The sequence below is a fragment of the Cygnus olor genome, chromosome 12 (assembly GCF_009769625.2).
Source record: "Cygnus olor isolate bCygOlo1 chromosome 12, bCygOlo1.pri.v2, whole genome shotgun sequence".
NCBI lineage: Eukaryota > Metazoa > Chordata > Aves > Anseriformes > Anatidae > Cygnus > Cygnus olor.
The window spans coordinates 1,381,134-1,408,054 of NC_049180.1; the positions used below are offsets into that span (position 1 = coordinate 1,381,134).

The 26,921-nt window shown below is 46.4% G+C and overlaps 1 protein-coding gene across 4 annotated transcripts in view; it reads right to left on the reverse strand.

Annotated features, from left to right (window-relative positions):
- The window catches only part of SPG7 (SPG7 matrix AAA peptidase subunit, paraplegin), a 31,986-nt gene that overhangs the window by 3,498 nt on the left and 1,567 nt on the right, over positions 1 to 26,921 (reverse strand). For all 4 annotated transcript variants that reach the window (XR_005823864.1, XR_005823865.1, XM_040571769.1 and 1 more), the window contains exons 2-14: positions 26,819 to 26,921; positions 25,370 to 25,459; positions 20,692 to 20,942; positions 19,552 to 19,691; positions 16,913 to 17,015; positions 15,267 to 15,392; positions 14,786 to 14,948; positions 13,867 to 14,040; positions 7,971 to 8,095; positions 6,618 to 6,720; positions 5,451 to 5,561; positions 1,989 to 2,104; positions 148 to 304 (exon numbers count right to left, since the gene is read on the reverse strand). Coding sequence is in view for 2 of the 4 variants with exons in the window: in XM_040571769.1 (XP_040427703.1) it covers positions 148 to 304; positions 1,989 to 2,104; positions 5,451 to 5,561; positions 6,618 to 6,720; positions 7,971 to 8,095; positions 13,867 to 14,040; positions 14,786 to 14,948; positions 15,267 to 15,392; positions 16,913 to 17,015; positions 19,552 to 19,691; positions 20,692 to 20,942; positions 25,370 to 25,459; positions 26,819 to 26,921 (1,762 nt within the window). In the remaining 2 variants the exon portion in view is untranslated. The remainder of the gene's footprint in view (positions 1 to 147; positions 305 to 1,988; positions 2,105 to 5,450; positions 5,562 to 6,617; positions 6,721 to 7,970; positions 8,096 to 13,866; positions 14,041 to 14,785; positions 14,949 to 15,266; positions 15,393 to 16,912; positions 17,016 to 19,551; positions 19,692 to 20,691; positions 20,943 to 25,369; positions 25,460 to 26,818) is intronic.

The following is a 26,921-nucleotide window of genomic DNA, read 5'->3' on the forward strand; positions in this document are numbered from 1 at the left end:
GATCAAAACAAGTAATTTGGCATTTCCCTTTCCCACTGCCCAGAGTGGGAAAATTCTCAGGTCACCCTTGGACAGAGCAACAAGTACAGAAGTTTGGACTCTCTCAACAAGTTCTCCACCTGCCCGCAGCAGGGTCTGACTCCTCACCTGTAGTGACTTTGTTAAAGGTGATGGCCTCAGACACTCTCCCGCCCAGAGCCATACACATCCTCTCCAGCAGCTGCTCCTTGGTGAAGAGATACTGCTCTCGTGGAAGGATCTGAGCGAATCCAAGCGCTGCGTTTGTTCGAGGGGCTATGGAAACCTGCAACACAGGGCAGCTCCGTCAGTGCAGAGAACAAAAGAACCAACCATAGCAACAAAAGGAAGAAAGGAAGGGCCTGCACTCCCAGTGAAATCTGTTGAAAGCGATGGTGCAGGCTGACCTACAGACACACGGCCAAAACTGCAGTACGTTGCCATTCCCATAATGAAGCCTCTGCCTCCACAGCTGCAGACATGCCCTTTCTGCCATTCCAGACCAAAAAAATTAAAAGGAACCTGTCCTTAACAGCAAGTAAATGAAACCCTAAGATTTAAGGGTGCCTTTGGAGGATATAATCCAGAGTTTGCTTTACCACGTTCCAGAATCATCAGGACTACCTGGAGAAACACGGGATGTTTTCAGAAAAATAACAGCCATTTCCCTCATCCAGCCACGTCTCCTTGAGAGTAATTAACAACAGTTCAGCTTATACAATAGGTCATTCAGAGTGAATTTGCTGCTGGTGGCAGGCCAAGAAGCTGTCATCCTTGCCATTCCCACCCCTCCACCTCTTCCCCGCGTCAAGGCTCTTTGAGGAGACGTGCATGGGACAGAAGGCACCCTGGGGTGCCAAAGGGAGGCCCTTCCCTACAGAGAAGGGCTTCAGGCACACAAACTCCCAAGTGTGCCGATCTGAAAAACACCTCTCTTTCCATCAGTATCAGAGCAGCTCCTGCAATGGCCTGACTGGTAGCTGCAACACGCTGGCAGGGAAAGAGACCACGCAGGCGCGCACACAGCGCAGCGCTGTGTGCCTGGAGGCGGCGCACGAGCTGAGCAGCAGCGGCAGGACGCTCGCTTGCTCCAAATGTGCCCAGCACCAGGGTGGCCAGCAGACACACCGGGGGTGCTTTACAGTTGGCTTGCAAATGCAAGATTTTTCCTGTGGCTGATTAAGCTTTGCAGCAACACTGTCATGACTGGAGCCCGATGACGGACTTCTTGACAGCATATCTTGAGAGCAAAGACAGGTCTCTGCTCTCGTGAGCCCCCACCTGCGGCACTGCGTTCAGCTCTGGGGACCCCAGCACAAGAACGACATGGATGTATTAGAACAAGTCCAGAGGAGGGCCACAAAGATGATCAAGGGGCTGGAGCACCTCTCCTACAAAGACAGGCTGAGGGAGTTGGGGTTGTTCAGCCTGGAGAAGCAAAGGCTGCAGGGAGACCTTACAGTGGCCTGCGGGTACCTAAAGGGAAAGCTGGGGAGGGACTTTTTGTCAGGGGGTGTAGTGATAGGACAAGGGGTGATGGCTTTAAACAAAAAGAGGATAGGTTTAATTAGATATACGGAGGAAATTCTTTACTCTGAGGGTGGTGAGGCCCTGGCACAGGCTGCCCAGAGAAGCTGCGGGTGCCCCATCCCTGAGGGTGCTCAAGGCCATGTTGGATGGGGCTTGGAGCAACCTGGTCTGGTGGGAGAGGTCCCTGCCCATGGCAGGGGGGTTGGAACTGGGTAACCTTTAAGGTCCCTTCCAACCCAAACCATCCCGTGATTCTATGATATTTGCTGTTTATGTTGATGCAGCATTCACAGCTCCAAGTTCATGGAGACCAGGGTAATGTAGCAGAATCTAACACAAGTGCTGCAAAACAATCAACACGTCTTGGACGGAGGATCCCAAAGGATTCTCTTCCCACCCAGCACGGGGCTTCATTACACGACAGCCAGTGGTGGGGTTACCTTCATCACTGCCTCCGTGTGCTCCAGCAGCCAGCCAACCAACGCGTGACCTGATTCATGGAACGCCACAACCTTCCTCTCTTCTGGTGACAAGATCTTACTTCTTTTGGCAGTGCCTGTCGGAACACAGACAAGATAAGACAATAAACTGTCAATAAATGTAACCAACAGGCATCACCTTGTAAAGAGAAGCACACGAGCTAGAGCAGTCTGTGGCTGCACTGCCAGCAAAGTTGCCATTGCACGCTGTCTAGGGAGAGGCAGTAAAACACCCTTCAGTTACACAGTGGAAGAGGTGCTCTCTGTCCCTGCAGCAGAAGGCAATCCATGCCTGGCAGAAACTTTTTCCCCTTACAACAGACTTAGTCATTGCACAAATAATTTAATGTTCGATTAACTCTCAGCTCCAGAACGCAAAGCTCTGTTCTGTTCCCAGCTCTGTCAAAGGTACGTACACTACATCTCTGCGAAGGGACAGGTCTGCAACAAGTCAGCACCATTTCAAGAAAAAAAAATCCAACCCCTAAAAAAACCCACCACCAAAAAAAAAAGGAGTCTGGCTGGAAGAGCGTACTTATTCTGCTGTACGATCTTTCAGTCCCCTAGGGACACGAGGGAACCGAGATGTTCCATTATATGTAGCAGAGAGGTCCCAGCTGAGATTCTCGTGCATTAGTAGTGTTCAAGTCAGCAAAAAAAACCACGAATATCTACCAAAATCTTTCTCCAGACCCAAGGAATATCTGATTACACATGGCATGCTCTGTATGAGCTTATTCCCAGGCTCTTGAGAACTAGCAAATTAAGCCATAACTCACATTTAATACTTTCTCCAGAAAGGTGATTTTCGAAAGTGTCTATTTTCCAACCCAGTAGTCCGTAACACAGAATAAGTCCAATTAGGATTTCAAAAAAATGCTGAATGGGAGTAAAGCTTCTAGCACGTAGAAAATACGTTAACTACAGAACACACTGCGCACCGAGCACTCATTACTGCCCTGCGTATCGAGCGCAAGAAGGTACCAGTACTTTAAAGTGGATGTCTCTGCACAGTGCCAGGAGCAATAGGGAGTAGAGCAGGCACAGTCAAGAGCAGCATTATACCAAGGTTGCCTGATGTCTTGGAAAACAACATTCTATTAACATTAATTTTTAAACAAAGTCAAGAGCTTTATTAAACAAGGAAACAGCAAAATTAGCGTGGCAGATCTTGTAAAATTACTGCTCGGGGATGCTGGAAACCACTGTGCCCTGCAAGGCATGATGGTGATGGAATAGCAGATTAATTGCAACAGCCTTGATTTTCATTAGTCAGCCCCTTACCTTGCCTTCAGCAGTGTGCGCGCATTCCCTGTATGGATCTTTCTATAGAAAGATGCATGCATGCACTATATATAATCTATGTAATTTTTTTATACTCTGGAAGCATCCCTCTGCCAGCCCACCAAGAAGGGAGGGACTGTACTCTTCACAATAGCACACAGTGTGCCCACAAAGATTGTTTCTTCCCCTACAGAAAGCAAGCTCCAGGCAGGAGAGCTCTCTGAAGGCCTGCACTTATCACATTTATGAGAGAAATAATCCAGGAAGCAACTCTGGTGCATCTCTGCTGGTCTTACCCTGCGTGCACAAACCCCACCAGGGCACAGGCTCTGCTCCATCTTCCAAAGACAGTCCCAAAGACAGCCCCTAACTGCCTCTGTGTGCTCAGCAGGTTTCCTCCATCACTCCCAGGAGACCTGACTTACTGACTACTTTCTGTTCCCAAACTAAAAACACAATGGAGACTACCACAGTGAAGAGTTCTTACTCCTCCCTTACAGCAACACAAAGCTTTAAGGCTGACAGGGCCTCTGGACTTGCGAAGTTCTCTTTTGATTCCGCACCACCCTTATTAAAACCAGCAGCCTATAATGGAAAGCACAGTAATATCTTCTTTTCTTCAAGAAAAGCTTTTATAGCAACTGAAATACCCTCTGAATTGTGAAACTCAGAAGCATTCCTATTACATGGCAAGGGTACATTTAATATAAGGGCCTGGAGGGGTGTTTAGGGTGTCCTACAAAAAATAGCCAAGTCCTGCTAATATGAAAAAAATCCCATTAAGCAACAAAAAGATGTTATTGCCTCTCAAATGCCACAAAGCCTCAGTGAAGCGAGCCAGCCTGTCAGCAGTGAAACTGCTAAAGCCCGTGCCCTCTAACGTCCACCACATTAAAACAAGATATCCCTTCTGCTACACATCCCTGTGGTCTTCCTTGCTTCTTGCCCATGTCTGGGGAACTAAGGCTATGGTGGGACTCAGAATGAAAAGTTAGGGGAACGCCTGCGAGTTTAGTGCTTTCTGTACTGCAGACGGGAAAGTGAAGCACCTATTTGCTATAGCTGATTAGGACTTCTGCACTGCAGCTAGAGCTGCCTCGCTGTCCACTCCTGGGAGCTGCTGAGTACAGCTGAGTACAGGCTTTGTAGAAACGGGGTCACAGGCACCCAAAGCACCCCAAGGGTTGTTTTTAAGAGGCAGGTGAAACTGTCAGGAGTTCTCAAAAATCTTCTCTTAGATGAGGAATTATTTAGGCATTTTCTGATAAAAAAAACAAATAGTGAAAACCTAATTTCTATATTAGGAAATAACTGACCCAGTACAAACATCCTGTTTCACACGCTCTACTAAGAACAGCACAGAACGCCTCTCCGTTTGCCCAGGCTCACCCCCCAGTAATGATGCTGCAGCCTGGAAGCAGTTAAGTGTCAGATTATGAAAACCAAAGCTTGCCTAGAGGGCAGTTCAGATCAAAACCCACCAGATTCAAATCCCTCAGGTGAAGTCAAGCGTTCTGGGAACTCTTTTCCCCCCTCCCTCTAATACATTGCTACAGGGTAATCTCCAGAGGTTCCTCTGCTGGCACTTGCACAAGTGACAGGGAAAGGCTGACAGGATGTTCTCAGAGGGAGAACAGTACTCTACTGTCTTTCAGTTTTTTCTGCCAATTCATCAAAGCCTGGGCTTTGAGGCCAAAAAGAAAAATCTCTAATTTCTTCCTGTTGCTGTTGAGGATGGGGTAGCCTGTTTGCTTTTGCTATTCATGTTTATGTAGCAGGTGTCCAGAGCAGAAACAAAAACCCAGAGATACTTCCACTTTATTTATTTTAATGAAAAAACAAACCAACCACCAACCATCCAGCTTTGAATTCCCCTCTTTACTATTTTGCTACTGGTCATTTTCCCTGAGCTACTGGCTCAGGTTGCCTGCAGAGTCAGAAAAACAGGTCCATTTAGGGTCTTGTTCATAAAACCTTTCTCCAACTATGGCATTCAAGATCTTCCAGACAGCTCTGTCTACAAGAGGAACCAGTTAAGAACCAACTGTCTTCCTGGAACATAACCCAATCACCTGATCCTTCTCTCAAGGAGCTGACACAGATTAACAAGACAACAACAGAAACGGCTGGGTCACTTACCTGCAATCACTCGTTCCACGGCATACTCGAAGTTGAAAGTATCAATGGATTTGTGACCTTCTCTAGCGGCATGAAGAGCAGCTTCGTTACATATATTTGCTATGTCAGCTCCTGTAGACAAGAGTTTACAAGAATTACATTGCGTTTGTTACGTGACAGACATTTTAGGGGACAGAACAGGCAGGAACAGATCTAGAGAGGGACCTAAGGAAGTCAAATAGCCTGCACTGCAAGCTCCTCTTTGTTCCTTGGGAACAGAGAGCAAACCTAATCCATGATGTTTATGTTGGATTTGAACAATACAACTGCCTTGGCAATGAACACTGCGTTGCCACACAGAGGACAGAGTTCAGCAATCAATTAACAGGCTGAAGCCAAGGCTGGCTCTCAACAACAGGGGAGTGGCGTGGGCAGCCTGGATTGGCATGGGCCGCCGCGCTGTTCATACAGCAACCGCACAAACCTCTGTGCAGAAGAGAAAGAACATCTGTTCTGAGTTTGTGTGTGTGGGTGATGGTGGTGGGGGGCTGCCGAAAGAAGTCACGAAGAGGCACTGTGCTGGGGCCTGTTAGAGGGGAAACCCAGAAAGGATATTCCAGGAACTCCACATAAACAGGAACTCTGGAGCCCCTTGCTCAGCACTGTTTCAAAGTCCCAGGGACCTACCCTGGAAACAGGCTCAGTGCAGGAGCCAGAGTTGTCCAATTTCTACCCTGACCGACGAAGGAACTGCTATTCATTCCTCCCATCATTTTCCTGGTAACACACATCAACTTAAGAGTCTTTCCACATCTCAGCGTGAAGTGCAACACCTCATCCTTGACAACAGCTTTGGAGCAGAGAATGAACAGTGGTTCCTCCCCTTCGGAATCAGGATTCAGGCACTGTAAAAGCGTGTTTTCCTCCAACCTCCACACCCTGCCAGAAATTTCAGAAGATTGAAAATAGCCACAAACAATTGCTTATTGCAACTCCATTCACCAGGGAGCTGGTTAGGTTCCCACTATTTCAGTGGAGAAGATTTGAAGTGGAGGGGGAAAAAAAAAAAGCCCTTTAGACCAAAATACCCTCTTAAAACTAAGCAACTGAGAAGCTTCGGGTTGAAGTGCAGAATTAGCAAGCATGGAAGGAGGCAGAACAGCCCTAGAGGGACAATGCACGTCATACCGCTGAAGCCTGGAGTCAGTTCTGCAAGGTGCTGCGAGTAGAAGCTGGCGTCTTGGATCAGTTTGAGACCCTTCAGGTGCTGCTCAAAGATCTCTCTTCTCTCCTGCGAAGAACACAGAGCACTCGCACGACAGCGAACACCCGAGCCCAGCAAGCCTTTGCAACATGGCAGCTTGCCTGCTCCCTATCCCAGGGAGCAGAGGAGGAGCCAGACCTCTGGCAGCGGGGACAGGAGCACTGCCACCAGAGGGCAGGGCTGTCCTTACAGCACTTCAGTTCTACGGGAGCCCCGATAATCACCCAGCTCTCAAATTCGGAACAGATGTATGAAGGCTTACCCTGAGTCACTGCTTTCTCTCTCAGGGCCACTCTCTCCTCCTCCAAACTTTCACTCTGATCTGTCTTTTAACTTTTCTCTCACCATAAAAGCACTTGCAGGAAGGAGCTCTGAGTGCCTCTACCTGCTCCTCCTACACTGCAAACGAAAACCCCATCTACTAGCGACTTAGCCTGCAACCATTTCCCAGACAAAGGTGGGGGTGAGATGATGGCTGGCGGGCAGCCAAGCAGTGACTCATTCAGCTGGTCCAGGAGATCCTGATTAAAACAATGGGCTCAGTTGCCAGGGTTTTTCCCCTTCCTCCTTCAGGGCAGCTGCACGGTTCATGCTTCCGGTGCCAGATTGTATCAGGCATTTAAGGTATTTTAAGTGAAAACTCTGAGGACGACAGCAAAGCACAGATGGAAGAAGGAAGAGGCTGTGCTGGCAGAGCGGACAGACCTTTACGGCAGCTGAGCCTGTTTCCAAAGCTCTGCTACAAACGTCAACACAGCAGCCGTGGAAGACTCCCCTAGTAAATGGATTTAACAAGCATTCGGAAGGAAAGTCGCTTAGCGGGCTGTCTGAAGGAAAACAAAGAGCCTGACAAGGATAGTGAGGACAACAAACCTGCGAGGCAAATGATGCTCAAAGCGCACGACAATTTGAGCTCTCCCCCACAAGCCAACTTGCCAATTAGGTGGTTCCCAACTTCCTGGGGAGAAGACTATATATAACGTTCTGCATCTGCATGGCAAAGAGCCTCACAGGAGAATCTTCTGCCAAAGCTCGTATAGGAACAGATACACTTAAAAACAGCGAGCTGTCATTTCACTGCAACAGGCAACTACATTAGCATGTCAAATCTCTGATTTAGGGCGCATAAATAAGAAGGAAGGCACACAGAAAGGCATACTATCTCTATCTTCTCCAAGCTCAGCCTTTGCCAGGCCCGTGAATCATCAGCAAGCAAAGGACCGGGACGCTTTTGTCACTAGCATTATAGGAAGGACAGGGCAGTACGTGGAAAATACCTGGAGCGTTGGAAGATCAATAAAGATGTGCCTGTCAAGCCTCCCAGGTCTCATCAAGGCATTATCCAAGACATCAGCACGGTTGGTGGAAGCCAGCACTATAACGTGATCTGCGGTCCCCATTCCTGTAGCAGAGCAAGCGAAAACAAAGGTGAAGGTTTCCACCACCACAAAGAGCAAGCACACAAAGGGACGAGGCTGGGCAGGATGCAGAGAACATCTTACACATCTTTATCACAAAGGACGCATTTACGACATCCTTTAGGGCAGCTGAAGCTGAGAAAGTGTCCTGTTCCCTAGGAGCACGAGGCAGGAAGGAACCTCCCAGGTCACCCGGGCCAGTCTCTGGTCCTTGTGGCCACTCTGAAATTCCCGCTTCAGTTACTTAAACCCCAGCCTAAAACTTTTTTTTTTTTTTTTTTGCCACATGTTGAAATTGCTCCAACTGGAAGCCAGAACAGAATCGTTCTGTTCAGATGAGCTGGGATGTGCCTTCTCACCCCCAGCCTTAAGTCAATTCCCGCTTCTTTAGCTCCAGTTGTACAAACAACCCTTTTTAGCTGAAATAGCAATTTCCTCCCCAGTATTCCTGCGGAAAGCCCGTCCAGCTTTCATTTACTGTTAGCCCTCAGTCCCAGACTGATCACCAGGGAAGGGACAGGCTTCCTTCTGACCAGCTCACATTAATGCAGAAACAGAAGACGCAGCCTTGCCACCCAGCAAGTGCCATATTACAGCACGACTTGATCTGCGTCTTTTCACTCGCCTTTTATCACTCCAAAGGCACCCAGGCATCCCGCAGACCAGTGCAAAGACCAGCCCTGCAGAACATCCCACAGACACCATGTAGGCAGGGGCAGAATGTGCCCGAACGGCTCCGCAGTGATTGTTAGCAGACACCAGCTCAAGCCACAGCCACAAGGTTTTGTCTCCGGGTCTTAAAGATGAAGGGAGCATCAGGATTTACAGGCTTTGCGAGAGCAGCACGGAGGCATCAAAGGCAGACGGGACTTCCTGGGGAAGCCAGAGCACTAACAGCTGGAGGAGGGCAGAACGGGGCAGGTGGTTGCGCTGCTTGGGTGGGGAGCCAGGGATGATGCTGAATCACCGAACCACGCTGCTTATTTATTACATTCCACCAGGTGCCCAGAGGCCCCTGGTATGAGTCACCTGCTCAGAGCCGATTCAGCCGCCCTGGCACGCAGCAGCCTTCCCAGGGAACGGCCGCGTTAGCCCCATGCGCCTCCCCTGGCTGCCAAGTCACACGCTGCAGAAAGCGGCTTTATGCACGTAAGCTGGGTGGGTTTCAGCTCTCTCCGGCTTTGCCGAAGAGCTGCCAAATGTGTCAGCGTACAAGAGCTCAGCAGAGAGATTAAGGTTACAGGTAAGGCAGAGGACTGGCTCTGTCAGCTTGCACTACAGCGAACCTCCGTTCTTCCTCCCTGCAGGATGCTGTCTGAATAAGCTCCCGGAGAGGATGAAGCCGACCACTCTTCAGGCACGCATTACGCTGCGCTCTGGAGGGTGATAAACAAGCAGAGAGACTGGCAGGCACTTGGGGGATAGCAAGCTTCCTTCACGTGGTAGGATTAGATGGTACGGTACATTATCAGCTTTGCAGCTGGGAAGACACGGCCTTAAAATAGGTCTGACTATTAGAACGAGCATAATAAAAACAGAACCGCTGAGTGCATCCTCCTCACGTCAGCTTCTGCCCCACTTGTTCTCCAGCCTGCAGCCCAGCGGTGCAGAACAGCTCCGAGAAACCTACACCAGCAGCCTCTGAGTCACATCCCAGCTCCCGGCGCCGTGTCACCTGGCATGTGACAGGCTTTGGCTTCCACAGGCAGCAATCAGTCACAGGAACAGGCTACGAAAACACCACCTCAGTAACAGCAACAAGTTAAAATTGGTTCTGAAAATTTAGCCCGAAGAGAGCCTTCGTATCTATAAAGCTTACAACTTAACCCACTTCAAAAGGAAAGGAGAAGGGGCCACTTGAATTGCTCAGTGCTCTCCCTCCCCACTGCCAGAGCTGCCCCGACGGGCATCCCATGCGCATTACTACACCGTCCTTCCCCAGCCACTCATTCAAAGCATTCTGGACATCATCTGTGCGCAGTGTCACTGAAACAGGGCCACCGCTGCGAGGGAAGTCGCAGGGTCGCACGCCTGCACATGGCACGAGTCAGGGGAGAGGTCTCGTCTGAGGATTTCAGGCTGCCACCAAAAGCAGGCCTGCGTTTTTATTCACAAAACCAGGAATCAGCCCCGGCCTGTCAGGCTCCTCTCAGATGCATTCAGAAGGGAGGAGATATTTGGGTCACATTCCTCTTCCGCTTGTTTGCGGCTTGTGAGGGAAGATTCACTATTCAGAGCAGGCACCTGCTCCGACGAAGGCTGGAGTACGAGTCGCTCTGCTTTTAAAGCAGCTTTTGTACGCACAGGCTCCGTCCCGTCCCGCCCCTTCTCCCACCCCATTCCTGGGGCTTCCAGAACGTGAAGCAAGCTGTCAGAGCGATGAAACCAAGGTAGCTTGCAGGAAGAGGCTACAATTACTCTAAAATCCGCACACCAGCGTCAGAGCAAACTGCACATTGCATCCTGCACAGCTCAGTGTAACAGCTCTTGGTGCCCTCGTCCTTCCCGCAGCCGGCAGAGGGGATCCGTGAGGCTCTGACCCTCCTCTTCTTTCCCCACCTCACCTATGAGTAATCTCGTTCCAGCACACACATTCCACAGTCGCTGCTAAGCTGATGATTCACAGGTCTACTTCTGCACTTGATTTTTTTTTCAAATGAATAGCTCGACTCAGTGCTGTGGTGTTGCCTTGCAGAGATTCAACCATCAATTTAAGCTAAAAGCAGCTAAAACAGCTCTCAACCTCCCCTTTCGAGGTTCCTCATTAGAAACATATGACTCTTCCACTCGTGCCTGGGTAAACTGTCAGCCTCCTTAAAAAATAAGGAAAATATTCACTATCCTCCTGAAAACTCTCTTGTAAAGATGGACACATCACTTCAGCATTCATTTAGGTAACATGCAGCTAGATAGCATTTCAATAACACGAGCCAAGATCCACGCTTATGTGTACAAGCCAACAGTAAGCCCGTGTTTCTTGTACTACCCTGACAGTCCTTGCCAGCTGTCTCTCGTTTGACATTATAAACTCCTTGGGCTATTTTTTTAGTGTGTTTGATAAAGCACTTAGCTAAACAAGGGACTTAGTCCGTGATCCGTACGAGAGACAAATAAATAATCATGAAGCAATATAAATTTAAAAATAAGTTAGGCAGCACACAACAAAGAAGCTTTTTTTTTTTCCTAGGACTTTTAAAGCATAAACTGAGGACAATATTTACCTCCTAAACTCACTTTTGAACGGATTTGTTCCCTAACTTCCGAATTGAGACTCACCAAAGAAGCTCTAGAAACAGCACCTGATTTCTACAGACCACAGAAAATGAGACATTTTCATTTCTAGCACTGAGATGTCGATTGCACTGACCACGTATTCCTGAACAGATGGCCCCCATCTGATTCAGCATTAACCTGTTGCCGGTTCACCTTGCAACCGTCAAGAGGAAAAAACAACCAAGCTGGCACTGGCGTTCTGTGTGTCAGCAATGGCCTTTTCCATGGAGACAGCACTACACAGATACAGCTGTAAACAGTTATGTTCGCTCCAAGAATATCTATATGCTTGGCCAAGATGCCTAAGTTAGCGTATGCGCAACGTCCCATGGAACTGCATACGCATTTATGGTGATTTCTGGTAACAACATAGCACTGTGTGTTTCAGGGAGGTTCCTCCGATAACCAGATTTGTGTCTGGTTATTTAGGACCCACTTAAAGCTCATTCCCCTCCTTCAAAAACTTCATGGCACCTGGGCGAAAGCAGAGAGGGGCCTGGAGGATTTCTGTTCAGAAGGACCACTCCACCCTGTTCGTACCATGCTGTGCTCCAGCTTACAATTTCTCCTCCTTCTGCAGCACAGTCAGAGATCCAGAATTACAGATCATCTCGCGTGCAGCACGGAGGAATAGCTACCCTTTCCTGAAGACACTTCACAAGTCCCAGCTTCTCTCCTTGAGAGCCGAAGGTTGACCACACAGCAAGCTCCAGAAGGCAGCCTTACCGCCGAGCTGCAGGAAGAGCTCTGCTTCAGCAGGGCTGCGCCCACTGCTCCCCTGTGAGCATCCAGCAAAGAGGAACAAGCTCCTTTCACCCCTTAGGTCTGGAGAAAGAGGGATGCCTTCAGTGCAGGACTTTTAACTTCTCGCATAAAGAATCTGATGAGGTGTCACGGTTATAGTCGAGGTAAAAGGCAGCCCTGTCCCACAGAACAGCAGACTGATACAAACACACCCTGATGGACAAGTAGCTATCCCTTACCTTGCCCTGCAACAGGAGGGTTTAGCAACAGAAGCAGTGCAAGTTGGGTCAGGGCGGCAGGCTCTGACAGAGTTATGACTAACAACAGACAAAGGATCGTTCTTTTTGGCGTTGCATGAAAGCGTCTGAGAAAAGGGTTGATTCCATACGTGGTACAGCCAGCAACCATCCAGAAGTGTGGCATCAAACCAGGACTTGTCTGCAAAGCCTCACTCTCCCAGCTTAGATAGGCATCTTATAGCCAGGCAAGAGATGTGAGAATAGGTCAAGGGACAGGAGAATGAGTATTTTCCATTGCTTATGTCCCTCTGGGCAACTAAACTTTAAACCTTATCAGATTTTAAGACATCACCTGTCTTAGAACATAGCCAATATTCAAAATTTAATGGTCAGCTGGACCTAAACGTTACCAGCTATGGACAGTAGTGTCCTTGCTGCCAATTCATTCTCTTTTGGTTCCCCAGTATTGTAAAAAATTCCTCTCCAACTGCCAGTAGGAAAACATACTCCTGAACTGAAGCCACTTACTGTAGGAAGAGTCTTCGGGGTTGCTGCCCTCTGCCAGTCAGGATCTCTAATGCATGTTATCCACCGGTTTTGTTCGCAGGTGGATGCTGCCGTGTTGTCGGTGCACATTCACCCCGAATGTGACACTACAATTCTGATTCAGTCTTTGGAGTACAGTCACAAAAACAGCTGGCTCCAGGGTTTTACGTTTACTAGATTTTGACCCTTAATCCTTTTGAAATCTAGACATTTATATAGGGTTTTTATCTCCACAGCTTATTCACACCACGTTCTCAAACATCTCTCCTTAGCCCAGTGATTTCCTAGGCACCATCAGCTCTGGAGTAGTCCTACCTAAGTCTCCAGTGACTGATGGCAAGATGCAATACAGAGCCTTCAGAAACAGGGACTAACGATGGGACACAAATTCAGACAAGTGCTTGAGGAGAGCCCGGGGGGATCTGCAGAAAAGCATAATTCAGTGTGAAGCAATTACTGGACACACAGCTTCCAAAAACCCTGTGCTGACCAACAGCTGCTGCTCTTCCTCTGTACTCACTGCAGCAGCTGGTGAAGGGGAGAAAGAGCAGAGAAAGGACCCACTCCAGTTGAGTGCTATGATGACCTCCAGAAACAAAACAAGGCCAGACAAGGCCACACTGGTGTCCAAATAGGAAAAAAAAATCACAAAAAAAATGATTTCAGGCGTGAAAGTCCCTAAGCAGCAGTCCAAACCACGGTTATCACTTGTCATACAGAGACTCTTTTAACAATGACATGACCAAATCATAATGCTGGGCTTAGTCCTGAAAATGCTGTGAAGTGCCAGCTAGCCTTGTCCCAGGAAAGAGGGAAGTGAGGTTTGTTTCAATGCAGCGGTAAATACTCCCCCAAGAAGAAAACGCTAAAGAAGCACTGCAAGTTCAAACAGGACAGCAGCCCAGATCTCCAAGGTGATAAGGGCCCAACTGCTAAGAGACAGAAATACTGACCATCCATTTCTACCAGCAGCTGGTTTAAGGTCTGCTCCTCCTCAGCATTGGCAAAACCAGATATATTGGTTGAGCGCTTCTTGCCCACGGCATCGATTTCATCAATGTACACGATGCAGGGTGCACGAGCCTGGGCTTCTCTGAAGAGGCTCCGAACTCGGGCAGCTCCAAGACCTGTAGGGGAAGGGAAGAAGAAATGAGCTTCACAGCCACAGCTGTAGAGGATTGCTGGCCCCCAGTCAGACATCTGACCCAGGCAAACCCTCAGTGTGTGACAGTCCCTCTCTCAACACTCCAGACACAAAGAATTAGTCACAGAACTCATCTCTTTAGTCCTTAAACACTGCTTGTCCTGGAGCGTGCTGGCTTTTAACTGAGCTCCCAAAGCTGCAGGGACTCTTCAGAGCTGCTGTAAGAGGAGCTCTGCTCCCAGCTCCAGACGTGAGCTCCTGTTCCTTCCACAGGTTAGGAGCAAAAATATTCAGCACATTTCCACACACAGACCCTTGTTGGGTCTCAAGAGATCTAGGAAGGAAGGAAGAAAACTGAAATCCCTGAGCACAGAGAGGCCATACTTCCTCCCATCAGCAGGGAGCAGCAGAAAATCCGTCAGCATTCTCAATATAAGGAAGGAAGCCTCAGTGAATGGCTTTAATAAGTAAAGGCGAGTCAGAGATAATGCTTTCAGGTGAAGAACCATGGTTTCCCGTAGTCAGAAAGAAGCAACTAGTTATTCAAAGAAAATGTTTTAGGTGCCACATTATTATCTATCCACTATTGCTGAAAACCTTTTATATTTTCAGCAGAAATATCCAACTTACCCTTCCCATGCAAAGCAACGCCAAAACTCTGCCCTTTGTGAGAGGCCCAGCCAACATTCCCCAAGTAATCTCCACTCCCTTCCTCCCACCACGCTCACCTCCTATCACCTCCACGAATTCAGAGCCTGCCATGGCCAGGAACGGTACTTGTGCTTCTGTAGCCACCGCCTTTGCCAGCAACGTCTTCCCACAGCCCGGCGGCCCAAGCAATAAGGCACCCTTGGGCACTTTAGCTCCAAGCTGAAGGTAGCGATCAGGACTCTGCAAGAGCAGCACAGCTGTGTCAGATCCGCAGCCAACATGAGGCATCTCCACAAGAATACAGTCTCCCAGAGCTTCTCGACACTGTTCTCATCCTGAGCAACCCCGAGCTCCTAATGGGAGCAGCTACATCTGCAGTCTGTTACAGAACTGGAAATAGACATTGAGTCATGGCGATCACAGCACAAAAGTTTTCAGCTTATTTAAACAGAGGCTGCTCAGTATCGTGCAGGATGAAGAGAATAGACCCTCCTCCCCAGGTTAATTCTAACCCAGAAGATGGGCAGCAAGCACTTGTTGTGGTCTACTCTTAAATACCTTTAAGTAGTCCACAAATTCTTTGACTTCCATTTTCGCCTCATGCATTCCTGCTACATCCTTGAAACCAATCCCTTTTCCGGATTTTCCGTCCACAATGGTGAAACGAGCCATCTTCAGCTGGTTCTGGGGAAGGCAACACAAATACTGAAGATGTGCTCTGGCTCTGGACAAGGCAACAGCCTGGAAAGGCGGTTTGCTGCACAGCACAGCACAGGTACAGCCATCCCTAACAAAGGACATTACAATGTCCACCAATGCATCATTGTTTTACTAACTTCTGCTTTGGATATACTTCACGGCCAGACTGCAGGACTGCTGACTCAAGCTTTATTTACCCACATTTTGTTGGGAAGAGAAAGTAAACCTGCAATAATACTCCCAACCCAACCCAGCTCAAATCCCTGTAGACCAGGCAGAGACATTTATTAAAAATGTACAGAATGCCCAAAACCTTATCTGAAATCTTCTCCCTGATTTTTAAATTCACCGATCCTTAATACACTCGGGATAGGTGTAGCTTTAAGGAACATGGATGGATGGTAAATATTAATGGTAAATAAATTACCAGTATTGCCTTGTAAACGTATGCAAACATACACTTTGGACCACTGACCAATGCTGCCACCAGCTTCTACTACAACACAACCCGGGGAGAGAATATAGGCTCTCAAATTTAACAGGCACCGCATTTCAGCCTTCTGGTGTGTGTTAAGCCACAGTGACAGTCAAAACAAGGATTTAGTTAAACGTCCTACTTGTAACTGCTCATTATGTTCCTCTGAAAACAGCTACTCAGGATTTTTTTTTTGAGAAGAACGTTTATAGCTTCTCATGCCTTAGAAGCAGCAGTTTATCCAAACAAAGAGTTAAACATGCTGGGCCTAGCTGTCCCCACTTATGCAAAGGCAGAAACCAGTCCTCAAGGCCCTCATTACTTAACACTTCTTTAAACTACTCTTTTCTCCCAGGCAGCTGCACCCCTTTATACAAAGAGAATCCCGAAGCCAGAAGAGAACTACAGAGGAGAGCGAGTGGGAAACCTAACAAGGGACTGAATTCACCACTGTTTTCATCCCCGGATCCCTGAGGTCAGTACCAGTGCACCCAGAGCTGATTTCTACCGAGTTTCATCAGCTGATCCAGGCAAGGGCGGAGGATAGCAGGAGATTTAACTGATGTTGCAAGTGAGGCATGTGGCGTGAGGGGAACAGGCCAACGCGTAATGAAATCCAGAATCTGAACATATTTTATAAATTGAGAATTCATTTTGCAGAAAGCAGCAATTCCTACTCCTGGCTGTATGGGAGGCATATTGGCAGGACCCAGAGAAAAACACCATCTGCAGCTGCAACTCATTAACAAGCTTTGAAAATAGCAGAGCAAACTGGACTGCAAATTCACTGAGCTCAGCCCTTCCTGCCATTGGGGGAAAGAAAGGGCCTCAGCTAAGGCCAGTTACTGTACAAACGAGTCAGATGATCAGGACAGGAAAAGATGCAAGATGTGTCAAGACTGAGGAGTCCTTGGCATCAGTTAATTCTCAATCTGTGTTGACTTTGCTGGGGAAAGGGGAGGAGATTAGGCCAGCAGAAGGCAAGACTACTCGCAGGCTGCAAAGCAACGTAAAGATCCAGGATACTTACAAAAGCATTGAATCCTCCTGCCCTGCCTGCGACCCTAATAAGACGGAAGATGCTCCACAACATGGACACAGCCACAAGTGTCACTATCAGGGAAATGACATCACTGAAAGGACAAAAGCAGAACAGGTAAAAATTGAAGCGTTCAGCCACAACTCAGTAAATATTACTCAACATAGCTATTTTCAGTGTTTTAAAGGTCCTGACATTTCGGCTAGAAGTGCGGCCATGAGCATCCATGACTAAGAAAACGGCACCTTAAAATTTTGTATATAAAAACAAAACCTCAACAATTACATAACCTAAGAAGTTAAACAGAGGACACTGGCACATACTGCTCACAGCTGTGGAAGAAATTCCACTTCACCGTTCCCTGCAGAGGCATTTTTACTTATAAAACAGATAGACCTTCGGGCAGTCAGACCACATCCCGCATCCAGAGCGGAAGCCGGTGGCACTGGCGGTCCTTCCCACGGGAGCTCACCGCAGAAGACCCGTGTCCAGCGACGCTAGGAAGATTCCAGCTCCCCCAAACCTGGCAGAAATCCCAGTGCAAGTCTCCCATTAAGAGAGCTGGTTGGCTGCCCCTGCTCAAGTCTCTCGGAGGTCCTTCACAAGGAGGTCCTGCAGCAACCACCACAACGAATTTTCTGGATCCTTTGCAGTACCTCTTGGGTTAGAGGGGAGACATGGAGCAGAGCTGACAGGGCAGGTCTAACGCAGCTACAAGACAAACGTGCTGAGGACAAAATACCCTGTGAGCTCTGAACACGGGACACTTTTAATAAGAGGAAGAATGATCGGACTATCAGATGGCAGGCTGGGACTTGAGGTATCCTAACTAAGCTCCTTGTTCTGCTCCACATGCCCTGCTTGACCCCGTGAAATGATCTTGCCTCCTCGCACTTCTGTTTCAGATCTTTAAACTAGGAGCATGCGTTCCACCTCTCAGGAACGGATGATTTACTGAGGCAATGGGAGCAGCATGTGCTGTATACCTAGCTGCATTTGTCTCCTCTGAGCGAGGGCTCCTAGGCAACACTGGAAACTGAAAATCACCTACGGTTTGGCAACTGTGCAAACAGAGGATTAATTCTGAAACACATCAAGTGCCCATACCTGATAGCAAACTGAATGCAAGCTCTAAGTGCTCTGCATCTCACAGGTTCAAACTCCAGACTCTAACGTCTCCTGAGAGAGACTTCAGACCCTGTAGCATCTCTTTAAAAAGAAACACGATATTTTCAGAAGTAGGGGAAGAAGCAGCCTGTGCTGCTAACTGACTAACTGTTCAGTGTACTCTTCCCATTACACAAACTTTGACAAAAATCAGCAAGTTATGAATCTCAACGGAAGATTTAATACTGTGTGATCAATTTAAGAAGTTTATCTTCATAGAAATCATGCATTCAAAGTGTAAAAAAATGTCACTCAGAGGACAAGCAACTAGACAAAACTCTGCAAGGGTATTTTCTCATATATGAACGTGACATTTATTTCACATTTTAGTAAGGCATCCGGGAAAGATACCGTGCTTCAAACCCCACGAGCTACTTTCTTTCTTGGCAGACAGGACTACTGTGCTGCATCTCCGTCTCTAGGACTCTAGAACAAAATATTAGTTGAGAGCTCTCCAAAGGCCAGTCTCTCTGCAAACTTACAGAGAGCATCTTTCTACATCAGCACAGCTGTCAGTGATGGAGGTGAACTTGTTCAATAGCCCAGTGAGTGAGCTTCACAGGTCTCTTTTGTACTCTGAGCTCCATAAATCCCATCTTGCAAAAATAAGCTGCCCGTCTTAACAGAAGGGCAAATAAACCGCGTGAGCGGCAAATGACCACAAAACATCATACGAAAGCACAGAACAAAGGCTAGCCAGGGCTCTGTAATCTTTTGTCAGATTTTTACTTCTTGCTCATTGCAGTTTATTTCAGAATTAAAACCTTTGAGCACTGACTTTTTAATTATTATTTTTAAGAGCAAAGGATCCCGAGATCCTTTCAGGTAACAGAAAGGGGCTGCAAATTTAATAGAAGCACTCCTCCCTCAGTGAGATTTTCTATCTTAGCTTCAAAGCTGCTCTGCTCAGTATGTGGCTCACAGCTGGAGCGAGCACCAGCACGGGCTGTCCTCTGATCTACAGCTGTTGGAGAAACAGGCCAAAATTAGGTGTTTATTTTTACGGACTGAACCACCACCACAGGCCTTCCTTGAAGCATTCTAATGGGGGACGGCTTACTGCACCACCGACATTCTCCACAAACCAGGGTGTAACATCACACGTGTTGAGTCGGGATTTCTATCTCACGTTGCACTTGAATAACGGATTACGCGGACGGAAAGTGCTCAGCTGTGCAAGGACATGCAGCAACTGACAGACTTTGCTCAGAGCTGCTGACACTGACCCCAAATATTTTGGTCCACTGCGTGCTGCAGTTCCAGACATCTCCTTGAGACCCTCATTTCTGAGTCACTAAGGCACATCTAGAGCGTTTTTCAAAGACTGCTTAAGTACTCCAAAACAGGGACCACTTTTTTTGTTCTGCATTTACGTAACATGTAGTTGGAAGGAACTTTGCTCTTCAAGTGAAGGATGTTGTTGCCAACATAAGATCAACAGTAAGCACGAGTTTATATCATACTTTCCATAAAAGCCAGGGTGTTTGTAGGAAACAGGGATTCTCTCTCTCTCATCAATATTCAACTCGTCCTCCGCAGCTCTCAGCTTCTCTTCAAATTTGTCAATGTTTGCCACCCGCATTGTGTACAAGAGGGTAACGTTCTGGGGACATGCAATCAAAAGCAGCAAAAAGAAATTGTAAGTGTGGTATAAAGACGACAACGAGCAGAAGAGGTGCACAAAACGGAGAAGTCAGATAAAAGTTAGCATTGTTACATCCTTTGTTGGCTACACCAATGAACTCATGAGCAGGTAACTGACACTGGGCCTCCAAATCAAGTCAGCAGCACCTCACCGCTTTCTGGCACCTTATGAAAGCGTTAAGGCCAAGAACTAAATCTCAGCTCTCTAGAAACAAGGAGATGCAATGATTTTGTAGGCAGACTGGAGGATGAAGTTAGTATTATAAACCTAATTGTAATGATAGCTTGGGTCCAGTCAAAGTTTTACAATGCATCTGGAAAACTACATCATTGGGCAGGAGGCCTTCTGGATATTGTTTCTGTATCTCTCTCAGAAATTAATTTCATCCAGCAGTTTGCAAAATGGATCATAAATCGATGAACTAAGTGGGATGTACCCAAGAACAATATTTTAATCTCTCGGGCTAGTTTGTAACGATTCTTGGTGGCAACTCTTGGAAATATAGTAAGCATGTGATCAAACTTTGCTTTTTTTTCCCCATCTTGGAAAATTTAAGAAGGAAGTCTGATGGAGTTTGACAGAGCAACTGAACCTAAAATCCAAACAGGATGCAATTTTTAAAACTGGATCTAGATTTAAGAGTTCACAATCATCTTCTAGACACCTTCTGACATTTTAGACTGAGCTGGGAAGAAAGAACTATTGAATTTCCCCAGCTTTTTAAACGTTCGTAATGTTTCCTTCCAGGTCACTATTAATTATTCTTACAGTTTAAAATAAAAATCTTAGTGTCCAGGTTGGTATGAATAATAGAAGCCCCCTGAATGACAAACAACAGGAAGTAAAATTAATGAAAGCAAATCTACCGGCTAGAGTTTTACTGTACATAATTCATTAATTCAATTCTTTCCACAGTATAATCTAAGATCATCTACTCCAATCAGAGAAAGCCACTCACAACTTGTCCATGCGGAGTTCCTCCCGGGTGCAGATAAATTTCTACAATATCACTTTCTGGAACCACTTCGATTCTCTGGACCTCCCCCTTTGACAGCATCTCATTGATGAAATAATTCCAGGAAATGTTGGTCCCTTCTCTGTTCTCGCTGACCGTGAATCGAAACATCAGCACTATTAAAGTTACGATGAGGAGTGCCCGCAAGCGTTCAAGGTGCATCTGATTTTCCCTTTTCCTCCGTTTCTCTTCCTCTTAAAAAGGAAAAAGATCAGAGAAAAAAAGACGTGAGCATGTAACTGCACAGCTTTCTGACTAACAGAAGGGACACCTAAATGACAAAGACTAACACAAGGGTACCTTTAACGCTTTTGTTGCATGGTTCTCTGGAGGCACTATACTCAGAGGCAGGACCTAACTCGCTCTGCACAGGCCGTTTTCTAGCTTGGCTCACAAAGGTAACAGCAGGCTGTGCGACTTGCCCAAGGTTACACAAGGGAGTCGGTTTTCTGGGTTACATTTCACTTCCAGGCCTTCCTGGCTTCTAGGCTGTCAAGCCACAGGGCCTCAGCTGTGCATACGGAACAGCACCAGGGCAAAAGCCTGGTTACGAAAGCACGAGCAGTCACACGTAAACTTAGTGGTTGCCTGGAAGGAGACACATTTTGCATCCTGATAGCCAGCAATCATCCGCTTGCATCACATTGCTGCTTTTCCAATTGAGGCTGTTTTACCACATCTATATTCAGCTGTTCCCCAAATCCCCAAAAGCCACGCGGGGAGGCACTGCGTACACACGTTACAAAGATAATGGAGGATTGCCTCTTTCATTTTAAGTGTTACTTCAGTAAGAGGAGGAACTGAAGCATCAGCGAGCCAAAGAAAGTCCCTTACTTCCAGAATTTGTCATGCACAAAGCCGACCTCTAACATTTTGAAAAGCTCTGATGAGCGTTCCGTGTTTTGGGGCAGTCCGACTGTGCTCCAGGAGACTTCAGATGGTCACAGCCCACTGCCCCCATTGTGGCGACACCAACTATCATTCTGCTCAGAAAGGAAGGACTCACTTGCCTGGCCTAATATGGATGGATAAAATAATAAAGCCACCAGACCTTTGTTGCTAAAAAATCACTCAAGTACGACCACAGCCCACGCTTCTAATCAACACGCTTCTACGCTGCCTAGTCCTCAGGCTGTTACTAACATATCCACTGAAAAAAATATTAGGAGTGAGTAAAACCAGTCTTAGTTTCACTGTTAAATCGTGTAGCACAGTGCTGACGGATAATTGCTTCCTGGTGAACTCCTGATCTGCTGGCGCTCTGCACCATGAGAGCGACAACAGCTCTACTGCCTAAGAGAGAATCGGCACTTGCAACAAATCGAACACCGCACAGGAAGAGCGGTATGCAGCTCACTTCTGAATCAAAATACACTGCAAATCAATCTCACTGTTCATTGCACGTTTTCTCCCCTGCTATGTAACCACCTTCCTGTTTAAATAGGCTTGATAACTTGTCCATGTTAAGGATTTGTATCAGCATTACACACTAGATGTGCTTTCCCCCACCTTTACTGTACCAGTGACATACTGAAGTGGTGACACGAGAAAAAGGGACGGCTGGTTTGCAGTATTTGACACCAAATCTTTTCTTTCAGGCTCCCAACATTTTCTGTACTGCACAGGCAAATTCTGAATTCTGTGGTAGCACAGCTCAATGTCAACTGCCAGCGAGCACTGGAGTTGTTACGATGACAACAAATATCTTCCTCTTTCCAGTTATATGTGGAACTTCTCAATATATAATTTACTGCTCGTTCTTGATATACGATTTAACATCAACAGCAACATGGCATACATAAATACTATTCTACACCCAGAAATAAATTAATTCTGTACCACTGGACTGCTAGTGCATCTGCCTGCTGCAGCCCAGATTAGATTTATTTGCGAATTCATAACAAGTGTTCTGACACCAGCATTTATCACTAGCCACCAATTAGACCCTTATACACACTGCAACAAAACCGAGGGACAAACATATGACCCAGTCAGATGCTAAAAAAAGTACTCTGTCCTTCAGATACACAGCATCATTTTTCACTCGTTTCCTCGCTCTGCTCCACATTTAACAGGAAAGGCTTGTTCCTAAATAGAAACAATGCGGCGTTTCAGATAAGGCCACAATTTCAAAACACGGTGACAAGCTCAGACGCTGCGTCCAGCCCATCCACTTTGTTCTTTGATGCCATCTCCTCACTTCTGCGTTATCTGCTAGATCCAGCCTCGTTAGAACAAAGCAATCCGTCATAAAACTGCAGGCTAACATCCAGCAGTTTTATTAAAAAAAATTAAAATGTAGTATTGTAGAGGCCTTAGCCTGGGCATTATCCCTAACTACTGAGCAAGTTCTGAATAAGTTTATAGAAAAAAGGAACGACTAGAAAAAGGAGTTCTGACTTAAAGAAAGCGTCCAGCTCCTGCTATGCAAATTCCTTCTTGGAGATCTGAGTCAATTATTGCTAAACACTTCTTTGTGTTAAATTTCAGACAAAGTCAGCGTGCATGTAGTATGTTGTAAAGCACGCATTCACTGAAGACGTTATCACAAAAAAAGATCACTACAGGGTAAAAGCTAGCCATTAGATATCTCGAGACAAAGAGTGTCTGGGATACAAGACTTGTTCTCAGATCTTTAACCTACAGCTGAATAATTTCAGAAATTTCTAGAAAGCTAGAAGACAACACAAAGGCTTCTTCTACCCTGCATTTAATTAAGGACAAAATTAATCTAATCCTAAGTTTATGTAAAATATGACTGTCTTTACAGTACAACATTCATATTGCACCATAAGCTACCCCACAACAGTCAGTAAATGAGAACCAGTAACTGGATGTGACACTTGCGAGCAACAGCTGTGGGAATACTTCCAGCTCTTTAGTCTCCAAAAGCCTCCATGAAGCAATGATTTGCCATTAACCCCAAATCTGAACTCTCTGATTAAAATCTTGCAAGGGCTGCACTGACAGTTTGAAGAGTTCTTTTTAATAATTACTGCAGAGATGAGTATTCCCCTGGAGACATGGGGTAGCATTCCACCTCCCAAAGTCAAGCTAGCCATTAATCACCGGAGAAAAGAGGCCGCAGAACACAGCATGTTACTGTTTACTAATTTTAACAGCTACAATACCTCAAGGCGCTGTGCTCACAATCACCCTGTGTGGTCTCGCAAACCACAAGCACCCCAGCCTCTGAGCTCCGGCTTCCTCTTCGAGGACTCGGCGATACCTGCGCTCGCATCCAGATCAGATGCACTAAGGTAAAAGTTTATAATGTAATCTACAAAAGCAGTGTGATGTTAACTGCCTTCCAGCTTGCAGTGCAAAGGTCTGGAGCCCTCCATCTACAGGAGGCTCAGCCCTCACTCAGAAGTCCAGAAAGCAGCAGACATCCACGTAAAGCCTCTCAAACCATCACCAGCCCCTGCAAGCATCAATGAGTGCCATAAAATGAATAAAATGCTTAGGTTTTTGTTACGCTTCTGAAAGTGTCGTTGACAAGACAGAAGAATGAGGCCTTCATCCGGACCGCTTCTGACTCCTTTCTTAAAAAAATCCCCAGGCCCGTAGATGCAGGACATGCCCGCAGCTGTGGGATTTCACAGCTCAAAATCTGCAACACAGAGCCTGAAAACACGCCTAATCCAGATCCTAGAAACTCTGCACACGCTTCAGTTCTTGGGAGACTGGAGGGAAAGAAATGTATTCACAAATGAGCAAAGAATTTTCCTTACAGAAGTGGAAAGGAAGAATCAAATTACACTTTTGAAATGGAATGCAGCTGTTGTCAATCTACAAATAGCAAACTGTTGCTGACAATACCAAGACTTGGAGGGACACCCACAAATCAGCTCGAATTTGAAAAATCTCTGATGAAAACCTACTGGTAGAAGATACAAGGATCAAAACTCCGGCCTGTCAGAAGTTACGCAAGGTTTTTGTCTCATACACAACAGATGTTCTCCTTCATGTCCCTGCTCCTTTTTAGCACCCTGGAATTCCTCTCTCCCCTTCCCCCAACAAGCTTAAGGTACAGAGGGGACACTGACCTCTCAGCAGTACCCACACAGTATCTAGGAAGACCAACTTAATGAAAAGAAAATTTCTGAGCAAGTGCCCTTACTAACACAGCTAAGAACTCTTTAAGAATCTATTTTTATATCTGAGCTCTGTAAACCACTAGAAGCAGACATGTTCACAAAGAAGGTGAACGAAATAAGAAATAAACCGATTCCAGCTTCGATTCGTATTAATGTTTAGTTCTTAATGAAGTCAAAGTGCTCTACACCAAAACCTCCAAACCAAAACTCAGTAAATACCGTTCCCCTTTGTAAAGTGGCAAAATTAAAGCAAAAAACAATTATTTGCACAGGATGCAAAGCAGCACATAAAAAGATTCAGTTTCATGGCCTGTCTTAAGCTTTATTCTACCATCAACTAAGACAAAATTCCCCTTCCAACTCATTCATAGCCACAGGCTCGTACAGTTGGTACGTTACGGGAACAAGTTTACAGCACCCAGAGAGATGAGCATTAAGGCTGATCTTCCACGCTCTCCACCCGTGTCCCTCACACACACAAAAAATTCATGCCATTAAATACGTTTCTGGCATGTACATACCCTCATCCTCCTTTGGAGATTTCTTCTTGAATCCTCCATTCTTATGGTTACTCCCTTGAGAACTTGAAGTACTAAAATAGTAAGTGCTACCTGCAGGCAAGCAGAATTAAGCAGTTACTACCAAAGACCTCAGGTGGCAGTGAGAGAGGTGGACCACGGATGGCAGAAATCCATGTGAGCTCCCAATGCACATAAACCTCGGTTCCACACCCACCCAAGTGCACAGCTTCGTTTGTGTGCCACGGAAATGAGACAGCCTCACAAGGAGGGAGTACTGGGAGGGAAAGACTCCTTCAGTTTCCTTATATAATATATACTCCTCAACAATCCAATCAAAATATGAGTTTGTTCAGACATTGTTTTAATATGGCAAAAAAAATCATTTGGAGAAATTCCTTCAGTACTAAAGCATTTACACGTTCCCCAAGGCATAACCAAAGTTAACGCTGGTGGGGTCAGTGAAGAACAGCCTCACGCTAGAGCTGTAAATGCATGCTAGAGGAAATTATCTGCTGGAGTTCAATGCAGGTTTCTCAGTACATACTGTTAGGATGCTCTCATAAAAGCCAAGGAAGGATGGCTACAAACAGCAAAACCCACGGCAGCTGCTACAAAACAATTAAGTGAAGGCTTTTTGCCAGGAAAATGCAAAAATTTCAGAAGCAAAGCAATTGACTTAAGGACTGTAGCTTCTATTTCTCATGGTCTGGAAAGAGAAGCAAGCCCAGGAGCTGGACTGCTTGTCAACTGCTATTTCTACTAGAGGATTCACAGCCATTTGAAAGATTATGCATATCTTTTTTCTTTTATTTTTATTTTTAAAAAGGGGGCAAACCAAAACAAACAACCCCCTCTACCCCAAAAAAAAACCCACAAACTCTTCAAGGTAAAGTAGCTCGAGCTCACCAGACCCACAGCAGTCACAATAGCAGGGACCGCTTTCGTTCAAATCTCAAAAGCATCAGCAAAGCTGCCTTCCCAATTTGAAGAGGAAAGTGAGAAGAATAATTGCCTTTGTTTTACAGCTTTGTACTTTTGCTCTAAGAATTCAGATAACACCTTACAACATACACTTTTAACCTGCTCCAATGCATGGCTTTTAGCAAGGTTACATGATGTGATTTCTAAGGTGAATGACATTTTCTTCTTAGGCTTCGCTAATGAGGCACAGGAAGATTCTCTAGTTTGAAGTCTGCTGTTTTTAAATTAGCTTTTAGGTCTAATGACTCAAGTGCTCACTTAATCACACCGAGCTCCTTGTGGAAAAATGCCATTGTTCATCTCTGCCACCAAAAACCTAGAACCCCTGCAAATGGCACTCTGCTCCCAAAGCCAAGAACAGGACAGCTTTGTTTCAGGAATTAAAAGTAAGGAAAAGTCAACATTCTTACTAAATAAGACTTTTTTTCCCCTCCTAATTTCTCATTTGAGTTGCTCTTTGGGACTCACCTAAGAGATTCCAAAGCCTGACAGGGTCTCGAATTATTTGTTGTTTCAGTAGGACTCCACTGAGACCTTGAGATGTGGGGGAAAGTGTTTGTGACAGAAGGCT